The sequence below is a fragment of the Salvia miltiorrhiza genome, chromosome 4, assembly GCF_028751815.1.
Source record: "Salvia miltiorrhiza cultivar Shanhuang (shh) chromosome 4, IMPLAD_Smil_shh, whole genome shotgun sequence".
NCBI lineage: Eukaryota > Viridiplantae > Streptophyta > Magnoliopsida > Lamiales > Lamiaceae > Salvia > Salvia miltiorrhiza.
Genome location: NC_080390.1, coordinates 39,962,439 through 39,975,134, shown reverse-complemented (window position 1 = coordinate 39,975,134; position 12,696 = coordinate 39,962,439). Strand labels below are relative to the sequence as shown.

General features: G+C 35.1%; 2 protein-coding genes across 2 annotated transcripts; both read right to left on the bottom strand.

Annotated features, from left to right (window-relative positions):
• Positions 1–382: 382 nt before the first annotated feature.
• On the bottom strand, positions 383–3,926 carry LOC131021633 (benzyl alcohol O-benzoyltransferase-like). Its single transcript, XM_057950886.1, has 3 exons — positions 3,342–3,926; positions 2,008–2,675; positions 383–874 (listed from the first exon to the last, which is right to left on the bottom strand). The coding sequence occupies exons 1-3, from the start codon at positions 3,810–3,812 to the stop codon at positions 637–639; spliced, it is 1,377 nt and encodes a 458-aa protein (XP_057806869.1). The 5' UTR covers positions 3,813–3,926; the 3' UTR covers positions 383–636.
• Positions 3,927–8,772: 4,846 nt separating this feature from the next.
• On the bottom strand, positions 8,773–12,222 carry LOC131021632 (glyceraldehyde-3-phosphate dehydrogenase, cytosolic). The gene is made up of 12 exons (XM_057950885.1): positions 11,993–12,222; positions 11,858–11,881; positions 11,660–11,760; positions 10,663–10,778; positions 10,472–10,571; positions 10,113–10,259; positions 9,966–10,026; positions 9,795–9,892; positions 9,575–9,717; positions 9,397–9,480; positions 9,208–9,297; positions 8,773–9,093 (listed from the first exon to the last, which is right to left on the bottom strand). The coding sequence occupies exons 1-12, from the start codon at positions 11,994–11,996 to the stop codon at positions 9,048–9,050; spliced, it is 1,014 nt and encodes a 337-aa protein (XP_057806868.1). The 5' UTR covers positions 11,997–12,222; the 3' UTR covers positions 8,773–9,047.
• Positions 12,223–12,696: the final 474 nt, after the last annotated feature.

Here is a 12,696-nt window from a genome sequence, read left to right as displayed (position 1 = left end):
GTTGGTGTTTGCTATCATGGCTAAATACAGAATATCCTGGTTTAAGTTAATCCAGGGGAGGTGGTATTATTAATCCTAAGAAATCTGGATTAATAATGCTGGGTCGTGGGATTAAATCTGGTTATCCGTATTATTACTAAATAATACCAAACACTAGACTGATCTGTACTAAATTAACTAATACAGTGCATTAGCCAATATCAAACACGTCCTAAGTTAATTAATATACTCCACCTAAAGCTAATTTGGCCGAACGAAGTATTAATTGGGTGGTTGACTGGTTGTCACCTAAGCTAAGTTTGAGCGCACGGTGAGTCAGAACTTATAATAGTTGAAGATCTCGCCTCCAACTACATTTATCTAAAATAAAATGTAAATCAAATGTTATATTGAAACTGAAATTAATACAATTTTTTTTAAACACACTACTATCTATGCATAACTTGTTTTGCTACACATTCATATTTCTCCAATCTGTTGGTTATACATTGGTGTTACACGTGGTCCACACTATATCCTGGGACAGAGGATCTCATCTGGTTATCCATAACAAGAATTCTCTCCCTCTTCAACGTCCACGGTGACGGCATAAAACTTATTTAAAATGGCACCTGAATGTAGACAAAACTACATAATTTACAAAGCTGAAGTTGTTCGAGCAGCCATCATCATCATCTGAAGCTGTTTCTCGAAGATTTGCAGTGCTTTGAGGGGTAGACAAACTGGCACCACTATGACATTGTTAAAAGATACATACCAAGTTGTTTGATAAAAAGGACAATCAACGCCTATCGCGATCCCACCATACGCCGCCGCGCCCCACCCAAGATCCACTTGCTTGAAACCCCCATGCGTAAAGTCCGACACCATGTAACTGTTTTCCAGCGCATAAGGGGGGCAGGGCCGGCCCTGGGCATGGGCGAGCATAGGCGACCGCCCAGGGCCCATAATTTTTTGGGGCCCCAAAAAAATTATAAACCTTTAATATATATGTTATATTTTAGGCCCTATTTAAATAAAAATATAATTGTATATTGATATGTTTTTATTTGGGCCCAAGAATATTGTATCCATTTGATTAATTAGGGCTCAAAATATCATAATTATTAATACTCTTTTAAAATAAATAAAACAACTTTAAATATTATTTAGCATTCGGTAGATATAATTATGGGATTGTACCGTTCACCCATAATCTTTTCATCTTCTCCTCTTTTCTGCAAACAGTCAGCCGCCCAAATTAATCCCAGAAATCTTTTCCCAAAAATTTTCTACCGTTAACAATGAACTATATATTCAGAATATTCTTCAATCTACAAACCACAATTTTATCGATTCCTTGCAATCTACATACTGAAAATCTTCATCTACATTCTACAATCAAGTGAGTGATCATCTGCATTTAAAAATTGAGATCAAATTGAAAGGAAGACTGAAGGCAATCATCAATTTTGATTTCCACTTTTTCAGGTTAGTACAATTTAATTTTCTGTTGAAATATTTGATTTTCGAAACTGAATGATTCTAAATGTTAGAATTAAAATCACTAATTGCATTTGAATGATTCTTTGCGGTAAAGTTTAAAATATAATAGATAAATGACTAATGATTCTTAGGCGTTTAGCATAGGCTATTATAATAGGCCACATATTTGATATGTGTATGTGAACTGTATAAAAAAAACAAAGCTTTCTATTCATTTATAATTGCAGTATTTATTTTATATGAATGATTGTTGATTCTATTTTGTAAATTAATAAATTATATATTTTTTTATGTAACAGAAATTCTGTTCAATTGCAGTGGCTAGTGGGAGTTGAAAGATGTTTAGCAATTTTATCTATTAAAAAAGATGTTTTAGAAATGCTAGAAACAAATGAGATTATAAATGACCTTGCAAGTCAAAAATCTTGAAGAAATCATTTTGTATAATAAAAAAAATAATTTATTTATTTATACATAATTGTCATGTATTTTTATTATAATAAATAAAGGGCCCATTTTTTCTAGTTCGCCCCGGGCCCTATTTTTGTCAGGATCGGCCCTGAAGGGGGGCGACCTCTCATCACCATCAGATCCGCCACCGATCTCAGGTACTCCTCCGTGGCTTCCTCTTTGGCTTTCCTCACCAGTTCCACCGCCAAGTGCAGCGGCTTCTTTGATAATTCCTCAGCAGTTGTGACGGCCGGTAGGGCAGCTAGAGCGTTGCCGTAGTATCCCAGTGGAAGCGGAGGGTTCATTCGCTTTCGCATATCCACCACGCCCAAGAACCTAACCTCTTCATCAGGTTTGGGAGAGAGGGCGATTGTCCGACAGCGCCAGGCGCAGCCTGCCACGATTTCGAATCTGGAGCAGCTCTGGAGATGCGGCGGCAGGCTGCGGCGGAGGGTGGAGATGTCGGCGGCGCTAAAGAAGAAGGAGCGCTCCGCCATTTGTTGATGCGGGATGCATATGTCGGATACGAGATGATGAAATTCGGGGTGGGGAATCGAGGGGCGCGGCGGGTGACGAGCGGAGAGGAGATGCCGTTGCCAAACCGGCATAATAGAAGGGAGCGTGGCGCCACAAGCAAGTTCGCCGACGGCGGAGAGAAATTGGAAAAGGCCAGCAGCATCGCACATTGTGTGATTGAAGAGATAAGCAATGATAAATCCGCCACATTTTAGACGAGTAACCTGTTGAGTTCACTGCCTTCAACTTAATTGTGGCAGATACTACAATATTACTCTCAGCTTGTATTCTTCTCTTTCGTTGTAAATTTATGGTAACAAAATAAGTGATACAAGAAACTTCTCACTAATTTAACATAAGAAAATAGGTGATATGAACTTCACACTTTAAAATTTCATTTCTTCTTCCTCATTTTCTACAAAAGATAATTTCACCCAGCCCTAATTCCTTATTTTCTCTCGAATGACTGGCAATATTCTCTTCATTTTTGGTGTCATATAATATTATCCCTCCTTAAAATAAAAAAGAAGAATGAAAAATGGTGAATCTCTTTAGTTGAAAACAAGGGGAAAGACTAAAGGGATTTAAAGGTAGAAATTTATTTTATCTCTTATTTTTTCATGATAAATTTATTATATATCCAAATCTTGTGACCTATTAAATTGAGATGGAGCGAGTATAGGAGAGCTTTATCTGAATGAGTTGTGAAAGTAAATGAAGTGAAAAGGCTCTTCTCTTTCCTCTAACCCCATCTATACACGTCCACACCCCCATATAATTTACACCCTTGACACAAAAGATTCGTCAAATATTCTCTCACATATTAATTCATGTATTTCAACAGGCCTTGTCATATTAAAAATAGAAAATCTTATACAATAAATAAATACCTGAATAAGCAAGAGAGGAGAATTGATGATTTCATCATCGTGGTTTGGCATATGAGGAAGAAGGTCTTCTAAGTTGGGGAAGGGTGGATAAAGGGTATCTCCAAAGTGGTGCAACATTACATCGGCGTCAGCCTCGATGAAGACCACCCCCTGGCCGGTGCACTCCACCACCAGCTTCCGACCGACGTATTCCCTCAGTCGCCCGGCCAATGGGTAGTAAAACACCAAGGCTTTGGCAACAGCATCACGAATAATTTTCACAGGATCTTTCCCTTCCATGGAGGGATTCTTTTCGTAGAAATTTATCAATGGAAAATATCTTCGGAAGCTATCTTGATCGTCTATATCGGAGAGATATTTGAATTCATATGGTATGGATTCTGCCGGAGAGACTAGCTCTAGATTTTTTCTCATAACTTTGAAGGTTAGGGTTTTAGATGAAACCATCTTTGCATGTCTTGAACACAACATAGTATGCACATATATTTATACAATTAGGTTTGGCACAGTGTAGCAAGAAGTTACAAAAATGGAAAAATTATAAAGTGTACCATAACTAATAATTGCGTGATATAAGATCCAATGTTTCACAATTTTATGTGCACAATGTCCCACTCTTATATCTATTATTTTAATAATATCTTTTATTTTTGTATTAAACGGTTATAAAATAATGAAGATAAGAACGGCACATAGTAAATTGTGAAACAAAAGATCTCATCTAATATTAAACTTCCAACTTAACCAACTCTGTTAAAATGGTAGCAGATTTGGGAAGGCCCTGTATCGTAAAGTTTTTCATTAAAACTAAGTACAAATGCGTATGAAGTATGCTATTGATATTAATAATGATAAGTTTTTTTTTATTAAAACTAAGTACCAAACCAATTAATTAATATGTGAATCTATGAGGGTGTTTGGCTAAATTTATTTTAAAGAATTTATAGACTTCAATAGCTTACAAAATGTTTCATCAAGAGCTTATAAGATGTAGTTTCTCAAAAACTTATAAACTTTCAAAGTATTTGGATAATTGAGTTTATAAGTGAGAGAGAGAAAATCTTTGTTAGAAAGAAAAAAATTAACAGAGATGAACTTAAAAGAGTATATGATCGATGGAAAAATAACAAGTTATGATTAAATTATATTTGTAAAATGATTATTGTATATATAAAATTGTGACAAAAATAAATTGAGATAGAAAAACTTATTTTTTTGGGAGTTTATAAACTATTTAAAAAACCTATTTCGTCAAACACTTTGAAAGAGTTTATATAAGCTCCTAAACAACTTAACTTATAAATTGAGCCAAACACCCTCTGAATTAGGTATAAAGAGTTTGAAATTTATTGTCTATGAAATAGATTTGTTTTGAAGCTACCTATGAAATTATAAGTTTTAAATGGCCGTTCAACCAACCCTATAATAATTTATTGCAAATCTACAAAGGATTATAAAGTAGGGATGGTGATGTGAAGAAATTTCTTATCTATACCTTACTGTTTTTAGATATATATACCTTAGTTTGATACTCCCCCCGTCCCACTAATGAAGACATGACACTTTTCTTATTGGGTTGTCCTAATAATAAAGACACATTTTTAAATAAGAAAATAATTGGAGCTTAAGATACACTAATTAATTGCACCTTAATTAAGGTATAAATAAGACAAAAAAAAAACCCTAAACATATTTTATACACTCGGCCTCTCTCTCCCAGAATCGACCCTCTCTCTCTCGGCTAGCTCTCTCGCCGCCGGCGCCGCCCGACGAAGGTCGGCGGTATCCACCCATCTCTCTCGCCCGACGAAGACGCCGCCTCAGTGGTATAGCCACCGCCTGCTTCTTCTTCTCCGACCTAACAGCCGTCACCCATCCCCCTTTCTTCTCCTTTCGACTGCACAACAGCGGTGGCTTCGCTTCCTCCGACGTAATCGTTTGCCTCCTCTCCTTCGTTCTCCCCCCCCTCGCCGGTGGACTAGGGTTTGCATGGTGGTGGATCTGGGGGCTAAGGTTTGCAGGCGTGTCGGATCTAGGGGCTAGGGTTTGCAGGTGCCGCGGATCTATGAAGAGAAGGAGCAGCGGCGAAAGGAAAGGGGTTCGATTTTTGGGCGGCGGATATGTGACTGTGAGTGTGTGTTTTGAGCGAGAGAGAGAGGGATAGTGGGAGAGGGGTTTGATTTTGGGCGGCGAGTAGAGGGAAGAAGAATTGTGGTCGGCGGTGATGATCGATCGGAGAATCTGTGACTTTTGAAACAAGCGTGCATTTGACTTTTGAAACAGGCGTGCATAGCAGATGGAATCAGCGGTGGTCGGCGGTGGTGATCGGAGAAGATGAGAGAGAGTTGAGAGTTAATAAAGCCCTTTATCAATTCTTTAATTAAATACACTAATGATGCTAAACTACCTTACCTTAATCTCCGTGCCTAAATGAAGTTTGTCTTTAATATTTGGATATATAGTAACTTGGTATACCTTAATTTTGGTACATGAAAGTTTATAATATATGTCCGACTTAAGTATTTTTCACTGTGTTATACTAATATAAACTATACAATATTTAAATTGAATGTTTTATTTAATATCGTTTGATTAATTATATTTAGCTTATTCATTTATTTTTCAAAATCTACTTGATAATTATAATTTTGTTTATCTCATTGTAAATTAGTTATACAAGTTAGATGTAACTTATTTTAAAATTATAATATTCATAGTAATATACACCCTCCGCCACCAAAAATAGTCCCAAAGGTAGATGGTACGTGTGTTAATAAAAATGATTATTGTATTATTAGAGGAAAAAGGGAAGTAGTGTTTATAATTATAATTAATTGTATTGTGAGTGAAGAATATGACCCACCATGTGATAGATAGTTTTCAAAAATTGAAAGAAACTAATTTTTGTGGATATCCCAAAATGACAAAAGAAACTATTTTTTTTGTGGACGGATGGAGTATAATATAACAATATGTAACTCACATGAATTTTTGTATTTATATTTTATAATTATTTATATTGATATTCTAGTTTTAAAAAATAACTTACACTACAAGAAAACACTGATCCTAACGACCGAATTATTCGGTCGCTAAAAGAGCGGGCCTAACGACCGAATTTTTGAAAATACCGACTGAATTTATTAATTAAATTTGTATTTAAAAAAAAATTTGACGACAACAGTCTAAAACGGACTACCGTTTTAATGACCATAATTCATTTGTTACTGTTTTATTTTAAATTTTGAATTAATTTTAATTTAACGATCGTTCATAACGGTCGTTATATTTTTAATTTCAATTTTTTTTATTTTGGTTTAATTTAACAACCGTTAGACAAACGGTAGTTATATATAATAATAAATTAATTTTTAATAATTAATAACCACTGACTTCCAGACGTTAAGTAATTAAAAACTAAATTAACTGAATAAATAATTAACGATCATTTATAAACGGTCGTTAGTGTAGATATTACTAATATTTAATTATTTTTAACGATTGTGTGCTTCGGTCATTAAACAAATATTTTATTTAAAATTAATTAATAATTCATAAGGATCGAAATTTCGATCGTTAATTTGAAATTCGATCGTTAAATAAGCAAGTTATGCTTAGGGTTTCTTCCTTTCTTCCCCATTTCAATTTCAGCCTATTTCCTTCCTCCGCCCCCGCCGATTTCTAACTGCCTCTGACTTATTTCTTTTCTCCGCCCCATTTCAATTTCAAACTTATTTGAAAACTAGTCAATCTACCTATTAGATTATTAGAATCAATATCAGTAGAACCTGTTTCTTAGACACAATTCTTGCAAAAAAGTTGTAATCTGTATATCCCCTTATACATTAATACGCACTCGCTCGAGACCAACAACATGCATAGTAATTATTGATAGTTAATCAAATTTGTTTAAGTTCATGAAATATCCACAATTTATTATTTGTCTCATTAAACTTGAACATTATTAAATAAACACTAATAATAAATAGTACAAATATATGCTAATTACCTATTATTATCGTTTCAATTCCATTTAATAATACCCATTAATTTCATGTATCCATTTGATTTATAGATAAATGAATTATAATAATTAACCATCCATTGCCTATCTGAATTAACCATCCATTGTAATTGTAAAGTAAACACTTTTAAAGAGTGACTATATTACCTATTCTCGTCTCATTCTTGTTTAGTAATATCTGCTAATTATATGAATTCGTTTAAATTTGCTAAGAATTTAATTAATAAAAATATAAGGTATTCTAATCATGGATTATCCTCACAATAAAAATTTAATAATATTACTATTTGTTTCAAAACTTTTTATTGGTTATTGGACCAAATTAAATCAATATTATTTATTTCAACACTATTTATTTGGCAAAATTACATTGAACAAATAATTTGTTTCAAATTAAATAGAACCGTCGAATGAAATTGAAGTTGTATCATTTTATTTGATAAAATGGTTATTACTAAAAAAAAATAGCTAGAACTTTGACTTCATAATGACTTGTTAGTTTGAATTTGCAAAAAGTACAAATGTAACATGAACTTATATATGTTACTCAGTTTATAACTCGAATTAAATTTTTCCTCACAAACGTCATTATTTTATTTAATAATTTGAATTATAATCTATCTGGAATTAGACAATTAGGAGCTGATGTTAGATAAAAAAAAGTTTCTATCTGGAATTAGACAATTAGGAGCTGATGTTGGATAAAAAAAGTTTAATGTAACTTTTGTTAATTGTCAAATCAGCTTCTGACAACCCATATGTTATCTTTCAATTGGCCGAAATTTTGATTTAAACTGTACACTGAACAAGATCAAACTATATTTATAATCTTTATAAATTCAGACTAAAAAATCACCATGACATTAAAATTTAAACTATTCTTCAACAATTACCCTTAAGCAAATATCATAAAGCATCAATATTTTATTTGATAAAATCTCGTGAAACACCAATAGGAGAATCAAATTTTATTTTAAAAACTGTGCATATTTTGCCCATTTATGGCCAAATTAATTTTAAGAAATTATTTAGGTAAAAGCATTTGTTTGATCAAGTTAAATCAAAGTATATTAATCTCAACTACTCTTCTACTCTGCTAATATGATGTATAATTTTATGATGGCGAGAACAGACATATAGTACTACTTTTCATTATATTGCATTTATGGCTGATGTATGAAGAAGAGGAGACTTGTAAAGGGATTAGAAGAGAGGACACTAAAAACTAAGGCCCACGCATAAAGGCAGCACCAGTACTCACATAGTCACATGTTTGTTCCTAAAAAGATACTTGCCTGCCGCCCAACCATCCACTCGCCACAGGATATATCAAAAAGCTGGATGACTCCAATACACAAATGGCCAAACCCCTAGAAATGCCCTTTCGGATCGTAAAAAGCCGCAAGGTAAACCAATTATTTAAGGATTTGACCCTCGACAATGCAAAGGCCAGAAACTGATGGTTCAACTACACAGAAGATATTCTAGCATTCACCATTCAACACAAAATTCTTCAAAATACAGATCCCACAGATCTACCAGAATACGCGTATCTGCTACAAGCCATACATCTAGTATTTAGTCTCAAACAGACAACAATTTATTCCAACTCAAATTCCGCCAAAACACCATAACAGATGTTGAACCCTAGATGAATGCAGCAAGCTATCCTATATAGCAACTTACTGAGTGGAGGCAATGTGCTTGATCAGATCAACCACACGGGTGCTGCAAGAGAAGAGATACAGAATCAACTAAAAAGAACTCTACAAAGATATAGATATTGCTATTAGGAAGATGGAATATTAGACTCGCGTGCAAGAAAAGAAGCATCAGCATTACCTGTAACCCCATTCGTTGTCATACCACGAAACAAGCTTGACAAAGTTCTTACTCAAAGCAATTCCAGCCTTGGCATCAAAAATGCTTGACCTGTGGTGCAATCACACATTCCATTAGTTTCATTGACTTTGGAGATTTTTGTATCACCGTTGGTTGGATCTCAGTATGCCACAACTTTTATGAGCTCACCTGTTGTCGCCTACAAAATCAGTAGATACCACATCATCCTCAGTGTAGCCTAGAATTCCCTTCATCTTCCCCTCAGACTCCTCCCTATCCAACACAGAGCTGATTAGATTCCTCTCAATGTTTCCACATCCAGTACATCAACAAACCAGAAGAGTAACCAGTAGACCGATAATCTTACTTGATTGCTGCTTTGATTTCTTCATAAGTAGCTTCCTTTTCTAACCTCACTGTGAGATCAACCACAGAAACATCAACTGTTGGGACACGGAAAGCCATTCCAGTCAACTTTCCATTCAAAGCAGGGAGAACTTTGCCAACAGCCTTAACAGCAAACAGGAATATAAAATCAGACATACATAACTGGATACTAGATTTAACTTATTATATAACTAAGCTACCTTAGCTGCTCCAGTGCTACTTGGGATAATATTGAATGATGCAGCTCTTCCACCCCTCCAGTCCTTGGCAGATGGTCCATCAACAGTCTTTTGTGTGGCTGAATGACACAAAGAACAAAATCAGTTTGAGCGAATGCATAGAAAAGAACATGAGATGATAATTATACCAACCAGTGATAGAATGAACGGTTGTCATAAGACCTTCAACAATACCAAACCTATCGTTAATGACCTGAAAGTTCAGAATGTATAACCTTAGTCTTAGAAGAGAGATGATAATGAATAGTCATGGATATATGACAAACAAGTATGACAAACCTTTGCCAAGGGGGCGAGGCAGTTTGTGGTGCAGCTAGCATTAGAAACAATGTTGAGATCTGGTGTGTATGACTTCTCATTAACACCAACGACAAACATGGGTGCATCTTTACTCGGAGCAGAAATAATGACCTTCTTTGCACCACCCTGTCATCCAAAAACTCAATAGTCAATACATACCCTCAGTAACAGAGATGCTCAGAGAAAATGCAGCAATTGCTAGTAAAAAAGTCAGAATTTGTAAAGAAAAATTAAAGTATCCTTACTAGTGCTGTACTCATTTACAGTTGTTTGAAGTATGGATGTGATACATGATTCCATAAAACAAACAAGAAAAACAGTTTAGTTTGATGCAATACCTTCAGATGGGCTGCTGCCTTATCCTGGTCAGTGAAAACACCAGTTGACTCCACAATGTACTCAGCCCCAGTCGAAGCCCATGGAATCTCTTCAGGATTTCTTCCAATGCCATGAAGTTAAGGAGGTGAACAACTGATGTATATGTACGCACTATTGAAGAAGTATATGTTTACTGATATTGAAGCTATACCTAAAGCCAAAAACAGTCACAGGCTTTTCACCAAAGAGAAGGGTTTTCTCATCCTTAACCTTGAGCTCATGGTGCTTCCATTGACCGTGCACACTGTCATACTTGAACATATAGGTCTGCAGCAACAGGTACCAAATATTGAACAATGATACTTTGCAGAAAATGTCAAACCAAGCAAAAACAGATCCACAGATGTGGAATAACAAACAATGAAACAGTATTTAGAACAAATCACTTCAAATTACAACTCGTAGTCTCGTACACGATAATTTTGGATTAATCAATCAAGAATATTAGCTTCTATCAATACTAGACAATTCAATCCATTTTAAAAGCCTTTCATCACTCTAAGGAATGACAATTTTAGGAGAAACCACATATTTCATAAGAATTTGGAGAGGAAAAAAAAGACAACTAATAACACAGAACGTAAAACATTCTAACCATTTCCCCCGAGGGGCATTTCAATAGTGTGACAAAAGATTGCTAACAAACCAGACAACAGAATAACTGCCTTCACTTCCACTATTTTCTTTCTATTGAAAAACAGTATTTACCAGGAACTTCACTATTTAGGTGGCTACTTTTTCATTCTTCCACTCTAAGAAAATTAAAATTCACTGTGTAAGTTCTAACTCGTGTTTTAGTTGGAAGAAGGGGAAAACGCGTAAATAAAACATGCAAGTAAACCATGAGAATTGTCAGATGTGAATTCCAAATAGGATAGACAATTCATAGAGTCCTCTCAAACCAGCGCTCACAGTAAATCCAAACATCCTGGTGGAAAGACGTAACAACGTATGCTCTGAAAATAGAAACGCATCACAAGCTAACAGGCAAAATAACATATATCCAAGAGCTTTTGCAGGCAGATTCAGAAATTTACGCTCAATACAAACAAGATAAATCCAGATCGCAAAAAGACTTCAAACAAACGTAGAAAAAGAAAAGCATCAAGCAATTAGAGCGGAAAAAGATTAAGTGAGAGAACACATACCATGTAGTCAACGGTGATGAACGGATCGTTGACAGCAACAAGCTCAACATCATCTCTTTGAAGAGCAACCCTGGCAACCAGACGGCCAATTCTACCAAAACCTTTATCCAATAACCAAACAATCAATCAATTGCTATAGTTAATCGAGAATCATGTTATATCCAAACAACTAAAAATAGTAGAGAACAGATCTATTACCATTGATCCCGATCTTAATCTTAGCTGCACGAAAAACGAAAAGAAGAAGAAGAAGAAGTAGTAAAGTCAGAAACTAGTAAGAGAGATGAACAAGCTATAAAAATGACAAACCGGAAACAAAAACGGAAATTTTACCCATTTCTTGTTTGTAGGAGTGAGAGAGAGAGAGCAAAAGTGGAGTTGAAGAGCAAGAGTCGAGAGAGCTGTGAGTGGAAAGTGAGGAGAATAGGTGCGGTGGGGTTTTAGTATTTTAGATAAGCAGGGAAGAAACGGAATTATACGATGCAACCGGTGTATGGGCCATCATGGATCAGTTTGTGCCTACGGTATATCTGAGCCGTCTACCTGTGTGCGTGGTGTTGATCGGCCCTCGGTCTGCGTGAAAAGCGGATTATAATTAATCCAGCGCTATTTTCTCATTGTCTGGAAGGTTCCCAGGCTCTGGACGGCTGAGATTGTTTTGTTTGAAAATTGGTGGGCCTCTCCGTCGCCCACCACTGTCACGACTCACGACTTGTCCGCACCTCATGAATTTGGCTCCTTGCGGGAATACTACAACATAGTAAGCTCAACCAAAAAGAAAAGTATGGAATAATTGAAATTGAAATACATAATTAAAGTAATAACAAATTTGAAAGAATAAAATATCTTCAAATTATATCTAAATTATGAAAACTGCTCGAAATTTTTAAAAATATTTATTAATCATGAAATAATAATTTTGTATAAAAAATGTCACGAGGTTTGAAATATTAAGCTCGTCAAATGTTATAATGTATTTTTAATTATTACTCCCTCCGTCCATGAAAAAGAGTCCCATTTGGGACTCGGCACGGGTT